General features: G+C 51.6%; 1 protein-coding gene and 1 pseudogene across 1 annotated transcript; both read left to right on the top strand.

Annotated features, from left to right (window-relative positions):
* LOC132085215 (zinc finger protein 271-like) overlaps nt 1–26,640 on the top strand; it is a 519,877-nt pseudogene that overhangs the window by 404,219 nt on the left and 89,018 nt on the right.
* LOC132085169 (olfactory receptor 14A16-like) lies at nt 14,449–15,399 on the top strand. The gene has a single exon (XM_059490543.1). It carries the CDS (start codon nt 14,467–14,469, stop codon nt 15,397–15,399), a length of 933 nt encoding a protein of 310 aa, XP_059346526.1. The 5' UTR covers nt 14,449–14,466.

Below are 26,640 nucleotides of genomic sequence, written 5' to 3'. Positions count from 1 at the left end.
GCAGTAACAAATCAACAAAATGCAATTTTATTGATAATAACCACAGCTGAATAAGCATTTGATTAGGGAATCTAGGGAAGAAAAGGGTAAGACAAGGGAAGAGGGAGGAAAGAAGGTCAGGTGGGGTATAGCTACCGAAACGTGTCATTGTCCTTTGGGGGTCCAGCCGTCGAAGCTCACTGGTGCACGTCCCAGGGAGATCTCAAAGCACGGTCAGATTGCACCCCAAAATATACTGTTTTTCGTTGGGGGAAGGGTGGTTGAAATAAGCTTTCCAAGGAGGGGAAAAGAATAGGAACAAAAGGAGGGGGTGCTTATTCCATTGTTTTCATGGCCAAACGCTTCGCAGGTGCGTTTATTCTGGGCAGTTTTCCCCCTTCATGCACACCCCCCCCCTGAGCTGGGGGGGTTCAGTCCCAGGGGGTGCCAAGGGGGTGCCAGGGGGGTGCCAGGGGGTAGCCAAGGGGGTTTTTCTTGTCTTGTCTTGGTTCCTTGAAGAAGAGGCTCACCTCTCTATTTGTCTGTCACGGTGGTTGAAGACAGGAAAGAGGGGTCTTCCCTTGGAGAGGCGGAACCACTCCAGAGCTCAGACCAGCCAGGTCAGGAGGTAGGGAGGAAGTCCAGATCCATTGTTCAGAAAGGGCAGCATGCATCTTTCGAGTACAGCATGGCATGTTCTGCAAACACCACCTGTGAACACACTGAATAAGCATAATACTTTCTTTCCCAACTGGCTCAACAGTTTTTAACCTTTCAGTGTCTTTTCTCTTCATGACAGTTGTGAGGCAAAAATGAAAGATTTTCGGACAGACCCTCACCTTCAGTGCAAGGCACCTGTGAGAAATTCCCCTGAAGGCAGGAAATGTTCCCTGTGGATGCTTTGGCATCTACCCAGTGGGCGAAGGGTTGAGCCTGGAGGAATGGGGGGATTGGCCCAGGCTCCGTCCTTGTTCAGGATCCCTGAGTGCAGCAAACAGGAGAGTTCCTGGCTGGGAGAGGCCCCACTCAGAGGGAGTCGCTAGCCCAGGAGTGTCACTATAGGACACGAAAGAACACAAGCTCACCTCATTGTTCTCAAGGTGAAGTAAAAAGGGCAAGTTTATTTTCTGACTCCAACATTTACAGTTTTCCAAAAGTGACAGTGGATTGGAGGGTCACTGTCCCATCTCTCCAATGACACTGGACAAACCAACAGTGCATCAACTATCTCCTCCTCCATAAAGGAATGCAAAACAATGAGTTATTTACAGAAAGTGTGTGAGAAAGTTCACTACAAGAATGTCAACATCAGAAGGCTTAGAAAATCTTAAAATACCAGGGCGACATCTCACCCTTTTCCATTTAAAAAAGAAAAAAAGAAAATGAACAATATGAAAAAGAAAACATGAACAATGTTCAGTGCCCACTTGCGGAGGAATCATCAGAGTGATCACTCTCATCATCTGCATCTGACAATTCACCCGCTTGATGCCTTTCAGGTTGGTCACGGTTTCCATCTTGCTCGTCGGCTGGATTCTGTCTCTGCGGTCGCAGGTCAGGGCAAACACACTTCGAAGGTACCCAGCATACCCCAGTATCTGTGGATACACAAACATACCTGCGCCCCAAAGCGATAAGGTCATAGGCACCTTCCCACTGTTTGGTGAATAAATTCCACACCCGAACCTTCGCTCGATGTTGATGTGCCTTGTCCGCAGCCTGCAACGAGAGATGGTGATTCAAAGTGACAGGATTATTTGAGTTCTGTGGCACTGTGAGATGATTGACTGCGCACAAAACTTTTGCCAACCGACTGTGCGGGGTTTCACCCTGCATTCCCCGTTTTTGTTTTTGAAGAACTCACTTCAGAGTACCATGAGTGCCTTCTACAATACCTTGACCAGTCGGAGAATGAGGGATACAAAACTTTTGCGAGACACCCCACAACTGCAGGAATTGCCACACCATTTGCGATGCGCAAGCAGGACCTGCAGAAGGTACACGCCCAGAACGGCAAAGGCCTGCCTCCAGTGGGCAAGGACATCATGAGCCTTCTCCCCAGTGTGAGCCAAAGCCCACATCGCAGAGGAGAACGTGTCCACAGTGACATGCACATACTTGAGCCGGCCAAACTCGGCGACCTGGGTGACATCGGTCTGCCAAAGCTCCAAGGCCCTAAGCCTGGAATTTACCCCAGCCAGCAAAGGCGGAGCAAGTGCATGGCAGTCATCACATGACTCAACAATGTCACGAGCCTCAGCTGGCGTCGGCTGAAACTGCTTCTGCAGGGTATGTGCGTTTTGGTGGAAAAACCCATGGGATGCCTTGGCCTGCGCGAGTGTATCAGGCTGAGGCGCTACCCACGCTGGGTTAGCCAACTTGTCAGCCCTCACATTACCTTCCACTAAAAAGCCTGGCAAACTGGTGTGACTACTCACATGCAGAACATAGAATGAATGAACCCAGGCCTGAATGGCACACCACAAGGTCTTCAGTAAATGAAACAAGGCAGGATTACCGACCTCCTTCAAAACCAAATGACCCAACTGGTGTGCAATATCAGCCACATGGGCGTAATCCGTGACCAAGTTGAAAGGTTCCTGGGAAAATTTCTCAAATGCCATAACAGCAGCCCTCAGTTACAACCAATTGGGCTGACCCATCCTCATGGCCTTCCAGAACCTGCCACTCAGATCCGTCCCTCCAGGTAACAATGGCTTTTCCTGTTTTCCCTGAACCTGAAGACGGTGGGTCCTTGCACAGGCTCCTGACTATTCTTGGGCTGCAAAGAAATTGGTGTGGATTTCGCCATATGCAGTAGCCAATGACTGGGCAGATGATAAATGACCTGCCCTGAAAAATTTTCCAGAGCACTCTGCAGGGACACACTGTTTGCAAAGCTCCAGTCAAAATCCTCCCATTGCACCAGGAGTATGATCTTTGCAGGATCCGCACCCATCAATTCCAAACACCGTTGTCGGCATTTGATTATCAAGCGAGCAATCAGCTCAAACAATGCAGCTGCCGTCTTCTGCAGCTGATGGGACAGGAAAACCCATTCCAACACATGCAAGGAATCAGACCATTTGTCACTCCATTGGCCAATGGTGCCCGTGGGATATGAATCTGGAGTGGTGATGAACACAGTGACAGCAACGGAGGGATCAATGCGATAACCTTGGCAAGCATTGAAACCGCTTGCTGAACCACCTCCAACGCCTTAAGTGCCTCAGGGGTCAGTGTGCGAGGTGACTTTAGATCAGAGTCTCATTTCAACAAATCAGACAGAGGAGACAGCTGTGCGTCGGTCAGCCCCAAGTACAGATGTAACCAAGTGATGACACCTACCAATTTCTGAGCATCATTCAGTGTCTTCACAGAATGCACAAATTGCACCTCCTGGTGACAGATCGTCCATTCCAGAATTTTGACCTCCAAGTTCTTCCAACGTGGTTGTTTTTGAACCTTTTCTGGAGCCACCTGCAGTCCATGAGCATGCAAAGCATCAAGCAACCGAGGCTGAATCCTCAGCAGCTCATCCTGGGTGGACACGGCCACCAAAATGTCGTCCATATAATGATACAGACACGCATCAGGAAACTGCTTGCCAACTCCACACAAGGCACAGGCCACATACCACTGGCATATGGCAGGAGAATTACGCATGCCCTGGGGCAATGTCCTCCATTGATATCTCTGTGCAGGTTCAGTCTCGTTAATCGCTGGAACTGAGAAGGCAAACTTCGATCTGTCATCGGGATGCAAAGGAATCATAAAGAAACAATCCTTCAGATCGACAATGAGGACTGGCCAGTCTGCAGTAAGCATGGTAGGCGATGGCATGCCCGCCTGCAATGTTCCCATGCTTTCCATCACGGCATTAACCTTACGGAGGTCTTGCAACAACCTCCATTTCCCAGATTTCCTTTTGATGCAGAAGAATGGAGTGTTCCAGGGAATGGTAGAAGGCTCCAGATGACCCTGGTCCAACTGTTCCTGCACCGGATTCTGAAGAGTGACCAATTTATCTTGAGGGAGGGGCCACTGCTTCTCCCAGACAGGCTTGTCCAGCAGCCACCGTATAGGAGGTGCAGGACACTCTGCGTCCTTCATCGCAGTGGCCCACATCAAAAATCTGTCTCGATGCGCACCCCCCAGACAGACAGAACATCCCTCCCCCAGAGGTTGGGAGGAGTTGAAGTAACATGAGGCCTAACCCAGGCCATCTGTCCCTCTGGGTTCATGAGCAGCACGGGCTGCAGGCTCACGTAGCATTGTGCCGTCCCTCCCAGGCCCACAACAGACGATTCCACTGGATCCAGGGGCCACTCCGAGGGCCAGGCTGTCAAGAAGCCTGCAGAGGTGGATCTCCGACAGCGTCGCACCAGGAATGGACAGGGTACACAGCATCTCGTAACGGTCCTTGGTCAGGACCGCAGTCCAGTGAACTTGAGGCAGCCCAGTGGATCCAAAGCCACCAGCTCCACACAACTTGTCAGCTGTCCTGCGAACAGAGGACTTAAAAGGCACAAGTTGAGCAAGTCGTGTCCCTTTTGGGATCATGACGGGAGGGGGTGGGTGTGGAGACCATGGCACAAATCTGCCCTGTGAAATCTGCATCAATGAGCCCCAGGTGCACAATGATGCCCTGAAGGGTGGCACTAGACCTCCCCATAAGGAGAGCACTAATGCCCCCACCCAAGGGATCAAAGGCATCCAGGAGAGCCTTGTGTATTTTACAAGATTCTAAGACAACTGTTGCTGCGGTGCAGACATCCACACCTGCTGATCCGTGGGTGCTGGCTGCAAGCTGGGAAAGGAGACCTCCATTGGCTCCTGGGTATGGAGAGAAGCTTGTGTCTGGGCATGTCCCTGCTGCACGCTCTGCTTCACGTTTCCCAAGTCCGGTAAACCCTGGCCATTAACATGAACAGTCACCTTGCAGATAATGGACATGTGATTCGTCCTACCACACTGACCACACAAGAGCATGGGGAATTTGACCTTCCATGCTTTCTTCCCCTACTTCTTGCCACCCTGCACAGTCCCCTGCTGTGGCCGCCTTGCCCTGCGGTGCCACCCAGACTGGCTGCACAGTGGCAGCCACAGCAGCCAACTTCCAGCCCGAGGGGATGATGTCCGCACAGGCCTCTGCCATCTGGGAGACAGCAGGAAAACCAGGCACAGCTGCTATGACCCTCCTACAAGCATCGTTGCAATTACACCTCGCAAGGTTTGCAATCACAATCCTCCTTGCCACAGGATCAGGCACCTGCCTCTCCACAGAGGCAGCCAGCCTTGCCACAAATGCCATGAAAGGCTCATCAAATCATCCCCCTGGACAATGGTCGCAAATGGCTACCTCGGAGCAGCCATTTCCAGGGTCTGAACAATCGCTGCCATGCCCAGTGTGTGGCACTGGTCAAGCACAAGGGGATCGAATCCACTCTGCCCCTGAGTATTTTCATAAATCCCTGTTCCCAACAGCATGTCAGCGACATCCACACGCCTGGGGTCCTGTGGCCCCAGCACAACATTCTGCACCACCGCATCGGCTGCCAAATGAGACCACTTGGTCTCAAAAACATCAAACTGCACAGGGTCAAAAAGACACGACGCCACACGACAGAGGTCATGAGGCATCAGCATGTCCATAGCAACCCTCCGGAGAGTCTGCATAACCTCAGCAGACCCCAAACCATGCTGAGCAACCGCATCACGGACTTCCCCCTCCAGCTTATACGAAAGGGGTTGATGGGTGTTATGAGTAACACCCCTCAGCACAGGGAAAGCCTGGGAAGTCCCTGGCAAAGCCACAGCACCTGCTGTGTTCCGGTCCTTGGGCCCCAGAGGGACAAGGGTAGATGATCGACTGGGAGGCAGGTCAACACCACTCACCCCTGCACCCCCTGCAGCACCGGCAGAACCAGAGGACCCCACTCTGCAACCCTGCGGATGCCGCGAGGAGGCAGGCTCAGACATCTCATCGGTTTTAGTATTGGCTTCTCGCCAGAAACATACAGGGTTCCTCAGACACACAGTCACCTGGCATGAGAGAAACATCCACAAATTCAACGAGGAGGCGCCACGGCCCCGGGAACCCACCAGCCTCCCACTGGCCGTGTCAGCATTTGCACTAAAGGTAAATACCTCAGCACCGCAGCCGCAACAGGGGGTGCCTTGGCAGGCACAGGTGCCAGCATGGCCTGCAAACCCAGTGTGGACTGGGATGAGACCAGCACGGGGCCCCCGGCCCCCAACATGGGGGAGGAGGGGGATGCCGTAAGAGGCGGGACCCGCGGAGCCACATCACTGCAGAGCAGCACAAGGGAGCCTGGCACAGCCCCTATGAGCGTCCATCCTGAACCGCAAGACTCCACAGTGGGCACTGCCCCGGCCAAGTGGAGTGGGGCGGGCTGCCTGCCCACCAGAGTGGGGCCAGACGGAACACTGTCCATGGCCCCACACCCCCACGGCTTCCACTGACTGCGCGTCCCTGGCAGACTGCACAGACTCAGAGATGGGTTAAGCCACCCTCCCCACCAATGAGCCCAACTCGAAGGCAGTTGGACCTGCTCCTGCCGTGCTCAGGGGGAACGTCGTGGAAACACCGCAGTTTGGACAAAGAGTTGTCACCGAATCAGACTCCATCCGAGGCAGAGGCTGATCCTCAAAGGCCGGGAAGGCACAAAGAGAGGACAGCACGCCCTCCGCCCTGCCGCCCGCACAGGGCGAGGCAAGGATGACCTGCCAAATCCACAGAGCCATCCCCCAGTTGGACCTGTTCCCCAAAACACCATCCTAGGTCCAGGGGGAGGGCTCTACATCACACAGAAACTCAAACTCTCCCTCGTCCACGTCCGAGACAGGAGCGCATCCCTGGGAAATCTGAGAGGTGCAAGAACCAGACCCCTGCCAAAGCTCCTCACACTTCTTCCACTGCATCAGCAGCGATCCCACTTCTACAGTGCAATCATCAAAGAGGGCCTGCATGAGGCGGACCCCCATGAGAAACCGCGCCTCCCTGGAGAACACCTTCGCAGGGTCCGAAAAGAGCTCTCGCTCTCAGGCCCACAGAAACAATCTCTCAAAATCATCCCAGGAAACAGAAACCTGTTTCCACTCCAGGACCCCTGTCCAGACATCCAAAATGAGGGAATCCTCCTTGAAACCCACAGCGGTTGCCATTACCCCAAGAACAACAGACAAAGCACCAAAGAGGGGGAACAATACAACCTCACCGACAATCTGCGCTCTGTCTCAGCCTGGGCTGCAGTACACTTAGGCGGTCACCAGATCTCACTGTAGAACACAAAAGAACAGAAGCACACACCACTGTTCTCAAGGTGAAGGAAAAAGGGATATTTTATTTTCTGACTCCAACATTTATAGTTTTACAAAAGTGACAGTGCCACCTCTCCAATGACACTGGTCAAAACAACAGCCCTTCAAATCTCTCCTCCTCCATAAAGGAATGCAAAATAATGAGTTATTTACAGAAAGTGGTTGAGAAAGTTCGCTACAAGAATGTCAACATCAGAAGACTTAGAAAATCTTAAAAATCAGGGTGACACAAGTCTGGCTAGACATGGTCTCTGGTGACTGCCTCTCTGGTGACTGCCCCTGCACCACTGGGGCTCACTAGTTTCCTTCCTATGGAGACCATTGTGACACTGCGGAGCATTGTGGATCCAATGGGCCATGGTGACACTGCAAGCCCTTTTGGAACCTGTTACACTGTTGGGCCTTAAGGAACCAAGAGGAACATTGTGACCCTGCAGGGTACCATGGATCCAAGGGGGCACTGTGACACTATGGGGCCTTGTGGAACCAAGAACATCTTTGTGGCTCTGTTGGGCCCCATGGTCCCAAGGGACCAGTGTGAAGCAGCAGGGCTTTGTGGAACCAAGAGGCCATTGCTGCATTTCAGGGCCTCGTGGAGCCAAAGGGCCGTTGTGATCCTGCAGGGCACTGTGGATCAATGCAGAGCATTGTGGCATTACAAGGCCCCATGGAATCATGGAGACCGTTGTGACCCTGCAGGACCTCAAGGAGGGTAGGGGCCATTGTGACACTATGGGAAGTTGTGGAAACAAGGGAATCATTGTTGCACTACTGGGCCCCAATGGAACCAAGGGGCCATTGGACACCCAAAGTCCACTATGACACTGTGCGGCCTTGGGCTTGTGGAACCATGGAGACCATTAAGATCCTTTAAGGACTTGTGTAGCCAAGGGGCCATTATGACACCTTAGGGCCTCATGGAAGCAAGGAGCCATTGTGACACAGCAGGGCCCTGAGGAAGCAAGGGAACATGAAATATGTGTGGCTGCCTTGGTCTCTCAGGGATCACCTGATAGGTCTGGCGGACCTTGGAATGTGGAAGGCCGCTCCCATCTGCCCCGGAAACACTGGGGCTCTGGGCTCTTCTTTTATGGAAAAGAACTGTCCATTTTTTCCAGGCATGCATGGCCAAAATTTGGATTCCACTTCCAAATTTCTGTGTATCCAAGGATTGCTGCCAGACAAAAGTTGCCAGGACAGACAAGTCTGGCTGGTCTTTGACTCCTGAGGGGCACCACTCACCTGTTTTCCAAACATTGGAAAGAGCTCTGTGCTTTTCTTTTTATGAAAAAAACCCATCCCTCTTCTCCATGCACAAATGTTTTAAATTAGGACTCCACATCCATAATTTCAAATATCCAAGGGTTGCTCCAAGCAAACCTGCCTGGACAGACAGGTCAGGCTTGCCTTGGCCTCTGGTGGTTGCTGTTCATCAACTCCTGAAACATGGGGGCTCTGTGGTTTCCTTTGCATGGGGACCAAAGTGACATTTGTTAGCCTTGTGAAATGAAGGAGCCATTGTGGCACTGCAGAGCCTCGTGGAACCAAGGACATCATTGTGGCTCTGTTGGGCCACATGGTCCCAAGGGGCCAGAGCAAAGCAGCGGTGTGGGAGTTAGCCTGGCTGTAACTCAGAGTCAGCCAGATTTTACCCTAGAAGACCTGGGCGCAAGTTTGAAGCCCTGGGAATCATTTGTTTAACCTAGGGTGAGCTTGAGGGTTCCTTCATATGCCTTTAGTGTTGTTATGCTAAGTTGTCCAAGTTCTCCTCCCCTATTTGTTACTTGTTTCCCCTCTTTGGTTTTTGTTCTAGAGTGTTCTACCCCCCAAGTGTATACATTGTTGCTTCGCCTTTATCTCAGATATTTGGATCCCACACCCCTCATGCTGTGCTCGACTTCTCCATGTTTATTGTTTTTCACCCTGTTACTAAAGTTTTTTTTGGTAACTCCATTGATCCTGCTTGTAGGAGCATCAGGGGGTAGGACAGTTGGGATGGATGGAGATGATAGATCTCTGAAGCCAGGTCTTGAACTTGTGGTTTATTGCAAAGGGTGTGTGTCAGGACCCAGGACATCCCTCTGGCTGTCCTGAGCACCAAGACCCCTGCCAGGGGTCTCAAAGACCCTGGCACAGAGTCCAAAATGCCTGTGGTTTTGATTATGACCCATGGAGGAGCAAATTACCAACGTTGTATGAAGGTCAGCAGGGCACAAGAGGTTAAGTAGAATATCAGTGAAGTTAGCACAGGGGAGAAAAGTAGATTTTAGAATTTTTGGTATGGGGGTTCAGGAGGCAGGATGGAGGGAACTGGGTGTATCCAGCCTTTCTCCTTCTTCTTCTTGGCCTCCGTCTTCTGCTGTGATGTTGGCACTTAGAGATTGCTTTAGAGTAGAAGCTCACTGTCTAGCATAGGTGATAGGTTTTGGAAAGTAATTGTAAACATTGTACATGTAGTTTTTAGTATAAAGACATAACACTGCCCTGGGGGCAGGCAGAATGCCTCGGACTGTCTTGTTGAGCTGACCTCGGCAGGGCAGGAGAAAAGTTTTTACAGATAACATAAAATAAACAACCTTAAGATGGAGAAATGAAGAGCCCTGACTCCTTCTTCAAGCGCTGGGCTGGGAAAAGAAACTTTTGAACTTTTCTCAGGGTCAATCTGACCAGCTAGAGATCCCAACAGGTGTGGGTGCAGGGGCCTTGTTTGGAGCTGCCAGACACTGCTCGGAGCAGGCCCAAAAGAGGAGCTCAAAAGAAGCGCCCAAAATGGATGTCCAAAAGAGGAGAGGAGTTCCCGTTACAATACAATAAATCTTCTTCTGTGACGCATATTCTAATTTTCACTAACCACTCTGGTACAAGATACAAATCTTACAGCATTTACATACAGCCTATAAGAAACTTTACATTGCCATACTGTGTTATATTTTAAACCCTAAAAACCATCCTTTGGACCTCTTCTGCCAAGCTAGTAGGGTCTGCTCTGACCCTTGGACCTGTCTGCAAGCAGAGGGAATTGGTTCATCAAAAGATTACCTTCAGCCGGCCATACCATTGTTTTCCAGTTGTTCAGTAACTAAGGCTTGGTATCTAAAAGCTTGCTTTCATTTCAATCTCACTTATAGTTTCTCCATTCTCAAAATCTTTTGCCAGGCAATCATATTTATAAGGCTTTCCTGTTTCATCTTCCCCAGCATCTGCTCCTTTTCATTTTCACCACCCTTGCCCTGAAGTTGGGGAACCAGAAAGGTTTGTCAGAGCCTCCCTCATTGTGACATTTGGTGCACAAACAGGGACCCTGACATTCAGTCATGTCAGCTGGGGTTGACTGATGGATAGGCCAGTGCTCCCCGGGATTTTGGATTGTGCCAGGCCAGCAGATTCATCATTGCTTCGAGTGACCTCAGCCAGGATCCACAGGGACAATGACAGTTTCACCTGCGTAGGATTGCAGGTGGGTTTGGGGAAATACAGGACAATTAATGCCCATTTTGCTACTGTGTTTTTACAATATGCATCCACATCCCATAACTGATTTAGGCTGTTCCAGTGGCTGTTCTACCTAAGGCGGAGAAAGAGAAAAATGGGTAGCCGGATGTCCAAAGTAGAAAGGTGCATATATGGATGTTTTAAGTTAATTCTCACTGATCGTGACCAAATATCTTCAAAGAACAAATTAAAATCAATCATGAAGTGGATCATTAAAAATTCTGCAGATCTCCCTCACCCTGACCATCTTCTCTCCATCTTGGCTGCTCCACTTCCTGCTACCACAACCTTCTCTTCCACCCTGAATGAACCTCCAGACTTCACCCCCACAACCACAGGTTATGCCTCCACGGTCAATCACTCCCCCAGTACCCTGGGCCATGCCTCCAGAAGGCCAGCCTGGAAGTCTGCCATCCTAGGTCAAGGCCCTTCCTCCCCAACACCTGACGCCTTTTGCATCACCCTCTGGCAACAATATAACCCTATGTTCAAGGTGCTAAGCCCAACTGTCACACTATTTCTAATCCAAATGTTTCTCCTCCAAGTCATTCTTCCTCCCCGGAAGACAGTTTGGACTCCTCAGAGCCACCTTCCCCTCAACCCCAGAAGATCCCTGGGAAAGTAAGAAGACTGGCATATGGTCTCAAAATTCCTCATTGCCCCTGTATGTTATAAAAGAAGGGGGCAGAATCCCAGGTATCAGCCATTGGTTTACGGGGAAATCAAGGATCTGTGTAGGGCAGCTAAAGACCATAGGAAGGACTTACCTTGTTTTAATGGCTTAATTAGGGCCATGTTTACAGCACGTCTTAACCCCCTATGATTTAAAATGTATTATGACCATGTTGTTGTCACCTACAGAATACACCCTGTGGGAAGGGGGATGGAAGTGTTTACTAAATCAATAATAGCAGATAATGCTAATAATGAGGCAAGATCTGAATTGACAATCAACCATCTAGCTGGAGAAGGACAACACAGCCTACCAGATGATCAAGCAGCAGGTATCCCCAGAGAAGTATTGGATGATATCAAAGACATGGCTTTGCAAGCTTTAATCCAGGTATTGGATGGTAGCACCCTCAATATGGACTACCTTGGGTGGCTGCAGCTAAAGCTTTAGGACAATTAGACCATCTTGGGTGCCTGTTAAGTAAGCAAAACAATGATGCCTCCCTCACATTGTGTTCCCCGCTCTCAGACATAGAGACCATCAGACATGCCACCTTGCAGAACAGTGACAGAGTTTTTACTGCGGGCACATGGGGCATGGCCCTGTAGACTCTGAGGACATGTGTTGCATGAACCTCTCCATCCACAGCGAGTCAATCCACAAGAGCATTCAGGTACTGAAGGAAGGGTTCAAGAAGCTTTAAGTAGAAAACACAGACTGGGTCAATAAACTCTTCCAATCCAAGGGACTAAAGGGTTGGATGATGTCTAGCTAAAACAGGACTATTAATTTTCTTACTGATTGTTGCTGTATTGTTAATTGTCCCATGCTTGTTTGGATGCTTTTAGAAAGTATTACAAAATTATTTCAGTTCCATCTTTGTTGTAAAACAGAAAGGGGGAAGATACCCAACACAAGCTCCTCATGGACCCCTTGGAGGAGAGAATTGGAGACCAGGATGGCACAAAAACCTCTCAGAGACTCAGCACGGGAAGGAAAATTCTTAAAAGTACCTAAAAGTATTCTTAAATCCATAAAGTATCTTAAAAACCTTGAGTTTCTCAAGGCATTAATGAGCCACACTGAGTGTCAGTACAAAGCTCTCAAGGGATTCAGTAAAGCAGATAACTGGGGCCTTGAGTGCACAAACCTCTTAGAGAGTCCATCAAAAGGGAAACACCAAGTACCTTCAAACAACTGAAGTACCTTGAAGCATTAATGAGCCACAATGAGTGTTGTTACTGACAAAGCCTCTCCAGGGGCTAATTACAGCAGATAATTGCAGGCCAGGATTGCATAAACCTCTCAGAGACTTCAAGGCAAAAGCAAAACCCAAAGTGCTTTGAAAAACCTGCAGTCCCTGCAGGGAGCATTAAGGAGCCCCCAGGGCCATTGCTGAGCAAGGCTCCCCAGGGACTCCTTCCAGCAGATCCTTGAGGCCACTGGGATGTGGGCTAGGGGGGGATGCTGAGGGCAGGACAAGGGGCTGACAGTGCCCAGCCTGGCTGGGGCTGTGCCAGGAGGCCCCAGGGCCTCAGGACAAGGTGTCTCCTCACAGCCCTTGGTGGCACAGACCCTGCTGCTGTGCTCCAGGGCACCAAGACTTGGCTTCTCTTTGTCCCCACCTGTCATCACTGCCTCCAGTTCTCTGCGATGCCTGGGGCCTGGGGACACTTGCTCAGTCGTGAACCTCAGTGGGACCCATTAAAAGTCCAAGAAACTTTGGAGTTGGATTCTGCCTTGGAGTTCTGGAGAGGTTTCTTCAGCTCCCTCTCAGGGACTGATGTTCAGCACCTGGGCACAAAGCCCCAGAGGCTCATTAAAGTCCTTGTGCTCTGTCTGTGCTGATGAGCTGGGCTGGGCTTCTGGCACAGAGGCAGCTCCTGTTAACCATGAAGAGCTTCAAAAGCACATTTCTCTTGATGAGCAGCTCTTCTGCCAGCCCAGCAGGGCTGGGGCACTGCCTGCAGCCACCCCAGGCACAGCACAGAAGCACAGAGAGCTTCAATCTGTCAGGGCTGGGAAGGTGCTGAGAAGTGCCTGGGGCAGAATCACTGCCAGCCCTTGGCACAGGAGCCTCTGGCTGCAGGACAATGCAGCTGCAGCTCCTGGAGTGATCTCCTAAAGCTGGAACATCCCAATGCCTACAGACCCTGTGAGTACATTCTCTGATTATCTCTTGTGCAGAGCAGCCAGGGGTGGCCAGGGCAGTCCTGCAGAGCAGGGTCCTGCAGCCCAGGGTGCTGTGCTGGGGCAGGGACTCTGCTGCCTGCCAGGGACAGCTCTCAGCCAGCCCTGGCAGCTGCTCCCAGCACTGGGGGACAAGATCTGGCTGGGAGGAGATAGCTGGTAAGGCTTGGAAGTGTTCTCCTTGTGTGGGAAGGATGCTGCATGGTTCAGGACTGCTCCCAGCATGACATTTAACTGCAGAACATTTCCAAGTAGATTATGCAGGGAGCGGAGCGAGGCTGGGACTGCATAAAAGGGAAAATCCTGCTTTTTTAAAGTACTGCTCTGGGTTGTCTTGATGGGAAATTGCACACAGATATTCATCTGGCAGTCCAGGATGAGAAAAAAAAAAATTTCTCAGATGTTGCTAAACCAGGCAGTGACAGAAATCAGCACAGGGCCCCTTAGAAGCTGCATTTTGTCTTGTTTATCCAGCCTCCTCAGGGTTGCTTTGACGTTGCTATCAGAGCCTGCAGGTCCAGAGCTGTCCCTGGGCATGCCAGAGCTGGGAGGGGTCTGCAGGGCAGAGCTGAGCCCCCAGGACTGGGCTGAGCTCTGGCAGCACTGGCAGGGCCCAGCCCTGGGCACAGGGAAGCAGCTGCTGGCAGGGACAGCTCCAGGCAGCAGAGCCCTGGGTAGGGAGTGTGTGGAATGTGCCCCCAAGCTGTGCTGGGATATTTAAGGTCCTCTCCAAACCCAATTATTCCATGATTACTTTTTTTACAGATCCCCATGCCAAGACACTGCAAATGTCCAACAGCAGCTCCATCAGCCACTTTCTCCTGCTGGCATTGGCAGACACGCGGCAGCTGCAGCTCCTGCACTTCTGCCTCTTGCTGGGCATCTCCCTGGCTGCCCTCCTGGGCAACGGCCTCATCATCAGCGCCGTAGCCTGCGGCCACCACCTGCACACACCCATGTTCTTCTTCCTGCTCAACCTGGCCCTCACTGACCTGGGCTCCATCTGCACCACTGTCCCCAAAGCCATGCACAATTCCCTCTGGGACACCAGGAACATCTCCTACACTGGATGTGCTGCTCAGCTCTTTTTCTTTATGTTCTTCATCTCAGCAGAGTTTTCCCTTCTGACCATCATGTGCTACGACCGCTATGTGTCCATCTGCAAACCCCTGCACTACGGGACCCTCCTGGGCAGCAGAGCTTGTGCCCACATGGCAGCAGCTGCCTGGGCCAGTGCCTTTCTCAATGCTCTGCTGCACACAGCCAATGCATTTTCCCTGCCCCTGTGCCATGGCAATGCCCTGGGCCAATTCTTCTGTGAAATCCCTCAGATCCTCAAGCTCTCCTGCTCACAATCAAACCTCAGGGAACTTGGGCTCATTGTAGTTAGTCTTTGTTTATCATTTGGCTGTTTTGTGTTCATTGTTTTCTCCTATGTGCAGATCTTCAGGGCTGTGCTGAGGATCCCCTCTGAGCAGGGACAGCACAAAGCCTTTTCCACCTGCCTCCCTCACCTTGCTGTGGTGTCCTTGTTTATCAGCACTGGCACATTTGCTCACCTGAAGCCCCCCTCCATTTCCTCCCCATCGCTTGATATGTCAGTGTCAGTTCTGTACTCGGTGGTGCCTCCAGCCCTGAACCCCCTCATCTACAGCCTGAGGAACCAGGAGCTCAAGGCTGCAGTGCAGACAATGATGACTGGATGCTTTCAGAAACGTTGAAATGTTTGCCAATTTCTACAAATAAATGTAATAAAAATAATCTTTGATACTTCTGTTTGTTTTCATTTTGGACGTTCTTTTTCTTTGTTTTACTTTTTTCATATTATCTACAAATAAATGTAATTCCTTGTGACATTTCTCATTATGTTTCTCTCCACCTTCCCTGTGGCCACAGCCCATTTCAATGGGGAGCTGCACTCTTGGTGGCTTTAAATGAACTAAAGGATCTCACAGCAAAGTTTTCTGTAGAGATGCCCTTTGGTTGCCTTCTCTGGAGCTGCAGCAGCAATGTCTGTGTGCAGAGCTGGGGGCAGATCAGCGCTGGCCCAGCAGCTGTGCCCAGCAGCAGCAGCACTTGGTGTTGCCAGTGCTGCTGCCGTGGCCCTGCCCCGCTGCCCTGGTGGCCCTGGTGTTTCTGTAGGGCCTGAGTGCTCTCGGGGCCAGGCACAGCCCTGGGGGTGGCAGTGCCGGGGCTGCAGCAGGAACAGGCCAAGTAATATGAATAATTTGTAATATAAATAATTTGTAATATAAATAATCTTTGATAGTTCTTTTGGATTTGTTCTTTTTACCCCTGTGTTTTAGTTTTTTAATATTGTCCACAAAGTAAAACCATTGTTTGAGCCATTTCTCATTTTGGTTCTCTGCACCTTTCCTGTGCCCACAGACTGTGTCAGTGAGGGGCTGTGCTCTTGGTGTCTTTAAAGGAGCTAAAGGATCTCCCAGCAAAGTTTTCTGCAGTGATCCCCTTGTGTTCCCTATTCTGGAGCTGCAGCAGCAATGTCTAAGTGCAGAGCTGGGGGCAGACCAGTGCTGAGCACATCAGCTCTGGTCCTGCGGGCCACACCGTTCCTGATCCAGGCCAGGAGCCATTGGCCTTCTTGCCCACCTGGGAACTCTGCTGGCTCATGTCCAGCCTGCTGTCCATCAGTCCCTGCAGGTCCCTTTCTGCCTGGCTGCTGTCCAGCCACTCTGTCCCCAGCCTGTACTGCTGCAGGGGTTGCTGTGGCCGAAGTGCAGAACTTGGTACTTGGATTTGCTAAATCTCACATTGGTGGATTTGGGTTCTGGATCCAGCCTGTCCAGGGCCCTGTGCAGAGCCCTCCTATGCTCTCACAGAATCAACACTCACATCCAGCTTGGTGTCATCTGCAAAGATGTCCTTGGTTCCATGGGGCCTCTCATTGTCACAATGGCCTCCTTGTTACACCAGGCCCTGCACTGTCACACTGGTCTCCTTTGTTCCATGAGGCCATGCAGAGCAACAATGGTCTCCTTGGTTCTGTGGGGCCCCAAAATGTGACAATGGACTACTTGTTTCCATGGGGCTTCACAGTGTTACAATGTTCTCGTTGGTGCCACAGTTTCACAGTGGCCCCTTGGTTCCATGGGGCCTCATGGTGTCACAATGACCCCATGGTCACATGAGGTCCCACACTGTCACCATGGTCTCTGTGGTATGAGGTCCCACACTGTCACCATGGTCTCTGTGGTTCCAGAAGTCCCCTCAGCGTCACAACGGACTCCTTGTTTCCACGAGGCCACACAGTGTCACATTATTCCAGATTCCTTGAGTCCCCATCATGTCACAGTGGCCCCTTGGTTACACAGGATCCTGCAGTTCCCAATGTCCCCTTGGTTCCACGAGGCCCCACAGTGTCACAATGGCCCCTTGGCTCCTCTCGGCCCTGGAGTCTCCCAATGGTGCCCTTGGTTTTGCAGTGCCAAAATGGTGAAACCCCTTGGTTACTCGAGGCCCTGCAGTGTCACAATGGCCTCTGTGGTCCCACAAGGACTCACAGTGTCACAGTGCACTCTCTGGGTCCATATGGCCCCGGAGCACAACAACGGACCCCTGGTTCTATGGGGCTGCACGGTGTCACCATGGTCCAATTAGTTCCACAAGGCCCTGCAGTGTCACAATGGCCCCGGGGTGTCCCAATCATCACAGAGTGACAGAATCAAATAGGCTGGAAAAAACTTTTGGATCATCAAGTCCAACCAATGTCCTAACACTGCCTTGTCACCCAGACCATGCCACTGAGTGCCACTGGAGAGGGACAGTGACTCTGCCACCTCCCCCCTGGCCAGCCCCTTCCAATGCCCACTCATCCATTCTGTGAAGAACTTCTTCCTATTGTCCAGCCTAAACCTCCCCTGGTGCAGTTTAAGGCTGTGTCTTCTTGTCCTGCCCTCCAGCAGATCCACACTCACATCCAGCTTGGTGCCATCTGCAATTTTTGAATGGTGGACTCGATCCCCTCACTCAGATCATCAGTGAAGATATTAAACAGGACTGGGCCCAGCACAGATCCCTGGAGGACACCACCAGTGCCTGGACACCAGCTGGGTGCAGCACCATCCCCACCACTCTCTGGGCCCAGCCTCCAGCCAGCTCTTAAATCTCCCAGCGAGGAGGGAACCTGCCCAAGCCGTGGGCTGCAGCTTTTCCAGGGAATGCTGTCAGAGACAGAGTCAAAGGCTCTGCTGGAGTCCAGATAGACACATCCACAGCCTTTCCTTCATCCACAGGTGGGTCAGCTGGTCATAAAAGGAGACCAGGTTGGTCAGGCAGGACCTGCCACCCCTAAATCCACTCTGGCTGGCTCTGATCCCTCGGCCATCCTGTGGGTGCCCTGTGGTGACACTCAAGGTGATCTGTTCCATAACCTTGCCGGGCACCCAGGTCAGGCTGACAGTCCTGGAGTTCCCCAGATCCTCCTTCCAGCCCTGCTTGGGGATGGGCTCACACTGGCACCTCCAGTGCTCTGGGCCCTCCCTGCTGAGCCAGCACTGATGGTAAATGATGGAGAGCAGCATGGGGAGCTCATCCACCGCTCCCTCATCCCCCTGGGATGGATCCCATCCAATCCCCATACCTGTGAGCATCTGAGTGGCTCAGCAGGTCACCAACTGCTTCCTCCTGGATTACAGGGGGGCTGTTCTGCTCCCTGTGCCCATTTACCAGCTCAGGAGAACACTTGTCCTGAGGACAACCTGTCCTAATATTCAAAATTGAGATAAACAAGGTGTTAAGTAGATCAGCCTTTACCTTATCTTTAGTTACTATCTTCTCCGCTGTATGCAATAAAGAGTAGAGGTTCTCCTTATCCCATTGTTTGCTATTAATTTATTTATAGAAATATTTTCTATTATTTTTCACGGAAGTGTCCTACTTAAACTCTAATTTAGCTTTCACATCAAAACTTTTCTTTCTGCATGACCTTACGAAATCCTTAAACAATTCCTAAGTTGTCTGACTTTCTATCTAAAGGTGATGCTCACTCTTTTTTCCCCTGACTTCCCACAAAAGCTCCATGGGCAGCCACGCCAGTCATTTTCCTTACCAGCTCATCTTTTGCCACACTGGGACAGGCAGCTCCTTCCCCCTTAAGATTACTTTCTTGAAATGTGCCCATCCTTCCTGGACCCCTTTGTTTTTAAGGGCTGTTTCTCTTAAAAAAATCATGACCTGATTTGGTACTCCCCAAATCTGCATCCTAAACAGGCCAAAGTCTGCCCTTCCTAATTCCAGTGTGGAAGTTTTGTTCCCGCCTCTCCTTCTTTCACAGAACTTTGAAAACTTGATTATTCCATGGTCACTGTGCCCCAGGTAGCCTCTGAGCCCCACATCTGCCACCAGCCCTTCTCTGTTTGTGAACAGCAGCAGACTGAGCTTTCCTTGGAAGCGGGAGTGTTACCAAAAATTCAGTAAACCAGAAAACTCCTTAACACCAATGTAGCATAAAGAAGCAGCATTCTTTATTCAGCTGGATGCACGGGGATAGCTTCTTCCAAAGCCATGCATGCTGAGTACAGGAAAGTTTCTGTTTATATTCTGTATCTTGCACACATATTCTTTGATTGTCCTGGACTAAACACACATATGATAATCATTTCCCCAAAATCATCCTCTCCCCTTTACCCATGTATTCTTCTGTCCTGGGGGTCTCTGGTGGTCCCTGGTGCTCATTAACCCCAATGTTCCAGTGGGCCTGGCTGAGCTGGCAGGACACTCAGGATGGTGAATTTCCAGTTCCCTTCCCACACAATCGGCATTGTGTAGTTTCCACAGGCCTGGGGTTTTGGAGAACAAGCTCCAGGTGTGAGCTCAGCTGGTGGAGACAATTTATCATCTGGTAACATGAGGTCACAGAGTGGGCTATGACATCACAGAGTGGGTTATGTGAGGTCATCAAAAAGCCATTATAGACTGCCTCTGTGACATCACAGGGCAGGTATCTGACATTCCAGAGCAGACTGACATAACAGAGTTGGTTGTGACATCACAGAGGCACTGTGTGACATCCCAGCAGGGCTGTGTCAGGTCACTGGGTTGGTCACTCTGCCCCAGCTCCCCCTCTCAGTTTCTCCCAACAAGTCCAATGCTGTTCATGCCCAGCGTGGTCCCCCGGGATCCCCCCGGCTCACCTGGAGCCACAGCCTCCACCAAAGGATGTTCCACCCCAGAGCCTGACAGGGGACAAGGGGCCAGGGCTGTGTGACCAGGACATCAAGGATGGGGATTATCCAGGTCACTGGGGCCTGGTTTGGGTTCCCCAGGGCAGGAAAGATACATGCATCTGGAGCAGGGTCTGGGAAGGGCCTCCAAGGTGGGGCTGGAGCCCTTGGGCTGTGAGCAGAGGCTGAGGGAGCTGGGCTGGTCCAGCCTGGAGCAGGGAAGGCTGAGGGGCTCCTCATCCCAGCCTGGCAGTGCAAGTGAGGAGGGGATGGAGAACACAGAGCCAGGCTCTTCACCAAGGGGCCTGGTGGGAGAGAAAATCCAATTGGTGGAAGGAGAAAGAGGGTAGACCAGCCAGGACAGGAGGGCCCTGCCAGATGAGAAATGCTCCTTGGGCCCAGCCTTGGCCAACAGCCCCTGGGCTCAGCTCCTCTGCAGCTCATCACAAACACTGTCTGCTCCAGGCACTGCTGCTGCCCAACCAGCCCCTGGTTTCTGTAGGAGCAGCCCTGGGACCTGTTTGTGTTCCCTGAGTGGCACAACATCCCTGTTCTCACACTGCCAAAGAAAGCTGCTGATGCCAAGTGCGGCCAGGATGAACCATTGCTGGGACTGAAGCCCCTCTCTTGGGGCCCTGCAAACAGCACTCCAAAAGGAGCCCTTGGAGCTCTCCTGGGCCAGCGACTCCCTCTGAGTGGGGCCTCTCCCAGGTGGGAACTCTCCCGTTTGCTGCACTCGGGGATCCTGAACAACGATGGAGCCTGGGCCGATCCCCCCACTCCTCCAGGCTCGGCCCTTTGCCCTTTGCTGGGGAGATGCCAAAGGATCCACAGTGAGAATTTCCTGCCCTCAGGGGAATTGCTCACAGGTGCCTTGCACCGACACTTTGTGTGCACACAGGAGTGCCTGTGCTGGGGAAATGTGGCAGAAATGCTGCTCTCTGAGGGGTTTGAGTGTCTTGGATAGCTGAGTCTGTCAGGCCTGTAAGTGAAGTTTAAGCCACGAAGTCTAAGCTAACTGAAAAGTTTCTAAGAATTGTTTTTTTCCTAAGTCATTAAGTTTAATATTAGTTATAAGGTAAGATGGCTATTGTTATGTGATATTCCACTGTTAAATCATGAAATCATAGGATATAAGTTAGGTTAAATACTGTTAAGTGCTGTTCTTTTGCTAAATTATGAAGTTGAAGGTATCAGTTAAGGTTAAGATATAAGTCAAGTCCTGTAAATTTGAACTCTGTTCAGCTCTTTGGCCATATTCCTTTTATCCTTGCCCTCAATGTCCTTGTGTCACACACACAGGGACAGTTCTCAGTTCATTTCAGATTTGATTGCCTGGATTTGGTTTGGTTTTGTTGTTCCTTTGTTTCCTTGGTGTGCCTCAAGTGTCCAGTCAGGAGCAGAGTGACTCTTGCCAAGGAATTTTGTGCTGCTGTCCCTTAATATTAAATCTGGTTTTGGCTGATCCCTTGCCAGGGGTTTTTCAGCGCTCTCAAGGCCTCGTTCGTAACAGGGTGAAGGAGCCCTGTCCCAGGCTCTGGCCCTGGGGGACACGGGGACACTGCCAGGGGGTCCCTGTCCCCCTGTGCCACCCCCATGGCCCCATCCCCCCGTCCCCGTGTCAGGCTCTGGGGTCGATCTCATGGAACATCCTCTGGGGGAGGCTGCGGGGCCGGGTGCGGGGGGACCTGGGGGTACAGGGGACCCCGCTGTGCACGAGCAGGGTTGGACTGCTCTGGGGGAACTGTGAGGGGGCTGGGGCAGAGTGACCTCCCCAGTGACCTCACACAGCACCTGTGATGTCACACAGCCATCTGTGATGTCACACAGCCCCTCTGATGTCACATAGCCACATGTGATGTCACACAGCACCCTTGTGATATCACAGAGCCAACTCTGGGATGTTAGCCTGGAATGTCAGGCAGTTGCACTGTGATGTCACAAAAGACTCTGTGATGTCAGAAAGCCACAATGTGATGTCAGAATCTGGTCTGTGATGTCACTGCCTGCTCTATGATGTTACACAGCCACCCAGTGATGTCACAACCCATTCTCTCATGTCACAGAGCCACCCTCTATGATGGCAGGATCTCCTCTATGGCCACACACCCTACTCTATGATGTCACAGAAGCTGTGTGACAGCACAACTCCCTCAGTGATGTCACAAAACCCTCTCGGTGATGTCATTCTGTTATGAGTAGAGAAGTTTCCCATTTTATTAAAAGGTTGCCGAGTTCACAGGTTGGGCCAGTTGCTGCCAGGGTGGAGTTCTAACTGTTTGTTGTTGTAATCACCTGTTTTTAATAGTTTTTTGTTAACTACCTGTTGTTGATGGTTGGGAATTCCCCTTTTTGTCAAGTGGCACCCTGCTGCGTCCTGGAGGATGGCACCCGGGATGGTGAAGAGGAGGGGTGTCCTGGGTTGACTATATGATGCTTTTATCCCCAGTCGTCTCATTCTGTTTATGTTGAATAAGGTTTGTACCTTTAAGAGTGTTCCAGAGAGTGAAGGAGGGGAGAGAAGAAGCGCGCAGTTTGTTTTCAGACACTGCACTCACTCCTCCACATTCCTGCTCCTGGACTGTGTTGTCTGCGGACAGACAGCGGGATAGAGCTCTTCTTTTGCTTTTTAGTTAGTGTTAGCTAGCTGAGGCAAAGAGGTTCCCTGGACTGTTTTTTTTTTTCCTTTTTCTTTGGACCTCTTGAAACTGCTCTGGCCTGAACACCCAGGAGAGCACCGGCAGCTGCAGCTGTGGCCCACCGGGCCGGGCCTGGCCTGCGACAATTCCAGCACTGGAGGGACTGATCAGAGACTGAGTGAGCTGTTGCTTGAACCCGGGGTTTTCTCAGTTTGTCATCTCTTTTAGAGTGGCAAGGGGTATCATTGTTTGATATTGTTTTGGTCTTATTGTTTAATAAACAATACGTTTTTTTCCACCTTTCTCCAAGGAGGTATTTTTTCCTCCTGGACCAGTTGTGGGGAGGGGCCAATTGGATCTGCTTTTCCCACCAGAGCTCTTTTGGGGGATTCTTCCCCAAATTTGCTCTAAACCTGGACAAGGGGATAATCAAGTTGCCATGCAAATTACATCGGGGTTAGCATGCAAATGAGAAATTATTGGTCATTGGTTCTAAGTAATACAATTCCCTTCATTCATTCGTTAATATCCATTAGCTATTTATTTATTCCTCTTAATGGTAACTAGTAATATTTGAGTGATTTTGTCACCTTTTTTGTCATGTTTTTCTCAGAAAGGGTCAAGGGAGGCACTTTGGGGTCCCTGGTGACATTTCTGGGGATCATTTGGGGCAGTTTTGAGTCTGGGGAGAGAATTCAGAGAGAACTTGAGGGTCTGGAGGACACCTGGGGGAGCCGGGTGGGAACTTGGTGGGGCTCTCAGGGATTCTGAGGGACAGTTCTTGGTCGGAGCAGCACTTGGGGGTCCAGGGTGGCCGTTGGAGGTCAGCGAGGGGAATTTGGGGCCCGTCGGGGTCCGGGCGGGCCCCTGGGAGGCTCTGACGGGGATCTGTGGGGCGCGGGGGTGATGGCAGTTGTAAGCGCGGGTCTAATGCAGTTTAACGGGGCCGCGGAGCATCACGGGAGTTCGAGACGCAGCTGCAATGGCTCTCAGTGGAAGCGCGGGGCATGACGGGAGATGAAGTCCCGGCTGGAACAGGGCTGGACATACGCCGCAGAGCATGATGGGAGCCGTAGTCCCGGAAGTGGTTCCAACGCTTTGTTTGGGGGTCCGGGAAGGCTCTTCGGGGAGACTCCTGCGTCTGAGCCGCGACTTGAGATCCTCGGGGGAACGTAAAGGTTTGAGAGAAGTTGTGAGGAGTTCGAGGACCTCTAATAAGGCTCTTTAGGGTGCGGGGCAAGGCAGCAGTTTTAGGCACAGGACTTGTCATGAGGGGCTCTGCGGGGGAGGAGAGGAGATGAATTCCCAGAAGTGGCTGTATCGGGCATCTGTGGGGTCGGGAGCACTGAGGGGATCTAGGGACACTTTTCGGGGGTCCTGAAAGGCACTGAGGGGGCACTGAGGGATCCTGGAGGGTCTGGGGGATACTTAAGGGACAAAGGGGAGGCGGATCCTGGATGTTCTGTGGAGCGCGGGGCATGACGGGCGTTGTAGTCCCGGCTCCAATGGGGCTCAATTGGGCCGCGGAGCATGACGGGAGTTGTGGCTACCGTAGGCACCGGCCCCGAGTCTCCGATCTCTGGGGCTGATTGGCTTCGGGCGGTGATGGGCGGGAGTCTCGGCAAATGGGATGTGGCAAACGCGGGAACAGCCCATTAAACTTCTCCCCTCCCTCCAAGTACAGCCCAGTCTCTCCCAGTATACCTGAGTTTATTCGCAGTCCCTTCCAGTTTCCCCCCAGTGTCATGCACAGGATGCCCCAGTGTCCCCAGTCTTCCCCGCAATGGCCCCAGTGTCCTCAGTTTGCACCTGTATCCCCTAGTATCACTCGCAGTATGTCCCAGTCCTCCCCAGTGTCACTCCCAGTGTGTCCCAGTGTCTCCCACAGCGCTCCCAGTGTTCCCCAGTATGTCCCAGTCCTCCCCAGTGCTTCCAAGGACAGTTTCATTTCTCACGGTGGCTGTGGCAGCCAAACCCAGCAGTGGGGTCAGTGCAGTGCCCATGGCCACAGCCCCTTGCAAGGGCCCAGTGCAGCTTGGGCTGATGATCCACCCTCACAGCTGGCCCAGGGCAGCTCTGCAGTGCCTTTGGTGGCACCTGGGGCTGGCACACACCTGAGCACTGGGTCTGTTTGCACTGGGGAAACTCAGGAGTGTGAGATTGCTGCAAAAAGTACAGAAAGTGAAAACCCCACTTAGGCTGGGTGCAGCCAGCTGTGCAAGCACAGCAGGGCCCAGGGCAGTGAGGACAGACAGGATGGGGCTGGGCAATGTGGAGCAAGGTTGTCCACACTGGGTCAGAGCTCCAGGAACGGCTTCTGTGAGCAGGCCGGAGCTGCTGAGGAGAGACCCTGGGTCAATATCAATCACAGAATGCTGCAATCACCTCTGCTCTAAAGAGAAATTTAATAAAAGACACCCTTTAAAATAGGAATGTGTATTTTATTACTGCTCTCTGAAATCATTCTCCATAACTGGACTAGGAAAACTTTAATGACCATCTCAGGGCTTCGGTGTTGTTTACATCAGACTCAGTCCTTGAGAGTGTCTTGAAAAAACTTCTCAAGAACTCAAAGGTAAATTTAGACTACAAATTTTCTTGAACTTTTAATGGCTCCCACTGAGGGACACGACTGCCTGCCTCTGCCTGCCCACACACAGGCTCCTACTGGGGGACATGCTGCACCACAGCCCTGCCCTGGCAGGGAAATTCCTTTCTGTTTGTGTTCTGTCTGGCTCTCCCTATCTGCCCTTTGCATTAATTATTTCTCCCTCTGTCTGTTTTCTTTTATGCCAAAAGGATCCACCATCTCTGAAACCTCCCTTCAATCCCTCCCAGGGCTCCTTTGCTGTCCTCAGTCTCCACTCCACTGAGCACAGAGCTGATTTGTCCCTGTACACGAATTTGCTATTTCAGAGGGTGTCATTTATTCAGGCCTGAGCTCTAGTGAGGAATAACTCCCAACTTCACATGGACATGTAATTCTACCAGCGTGTTGCTTCTATACAGTCACTAAATGTGAATTAAAATTTATCCATTTCCATAAAACCCACCCCAAGTTCCCAGATTCAGTCCTTGTTTTCTCTATCCCTGCACCCTTGAGCCAGATGTCTTCATCTTCTCTTCCAACCATCCTTGCTGGGAAAGCAGCCCCTGCATGCCTTGTTCATGCGCTGAAAGTTCGCAGGCAGGGTAAAAATGGAATGAACCCTTTTGGTATCAGCCCCAGGCTCTGTGTGGGCAGGCAGAGGCAGGCAGGAGGCAGAGCTGTCAGCAAAGGAAGGGCCCAGCCAGGTGGGGCAGCTGGGGGATGCCGACAGCCTGCAGGGACAGAGGCGCAGGGCAGGGACACCGTGGGACAGCCTGGGCTGCACAGGGCACAGGGATGGGCAGCAGCTGCAAGACAGCCCTGCCAGAGCCAACATGGGCAGCACTTTGGCCATGGCTGCTGGCCCAGGGCCTGAGGCCACGAGGGGACAAGTGACCCTTGCAGGGCTGGGGCCTCATTGCCTCCTTGTCCCTGCTCAGCAGCCTGGCAGGGGCCGCCCCATGCTCCTGTCCCTGGCATTGCACATCCCCACATGCCAGTGCCCATCCCGGCAAGAGCCCTGAGCAAGGAGGGAGGGACAGCATCTGCCTGGCCAGGCCCTGGGGCTCAGGCCTTGGCCCTTTGCATTCCTCAAACACATCCAGCATTGGTCAGCACCAGAGACACCTTGGCCTTGCTTGTCCCCAGCTGTCATCACTGCCTCCAGTGTTCTGCTCTAACTGGAACCTGGGGACATTTTTCCAGTCGTGTCTCTCAGTGGGACCCATTAAAAGTTCAAGAAAATTTGGAGTCTAAATTTAACTTTGTGTTCTTGAGAAGTTTTTTCAAAACACTCTCAAGGACTGAGTCTGAAGTAAACAACAGCAAAGCCCTGAGAGGGTCATTAAAGTTTTCCTAGTCCAGTCATGGAGAAAGATTTCAAAGAGCAGTAATAAAATACACATTCCTATTTTAAAGGGTGTCTTTTATTAAATTTCTCTTTAGAGCAGAGGTGATTGCAGCATTCTGTGATTGACATTGAACCAGGGTCTCTCCTCAGCAGCTCCAGCCTGCTCACAGAAGCTGTGCTTGGAGCTCTGACCCAGTGTGGAC

Source organism: Ammospiza nelsoni, chromosome 29 (assembly GCF_027579445.1).
Source record: "Ammospiza nelsoni isolate bAmmNel1 chromosome 29, bAmmNel1.pri, whole genome shotgun sequence".
Taxonomy (NCBI): Eukaryota; Metazoa; Chordata; class Aves; order Passeriformes; family Passerellidae; genus Ammospiza; species Ammospiza nelsoni.
Note: the sequence above shows the minus strand (reverse complement) of the source record. Positions and strands in the feature narration are given on the sequence as shown.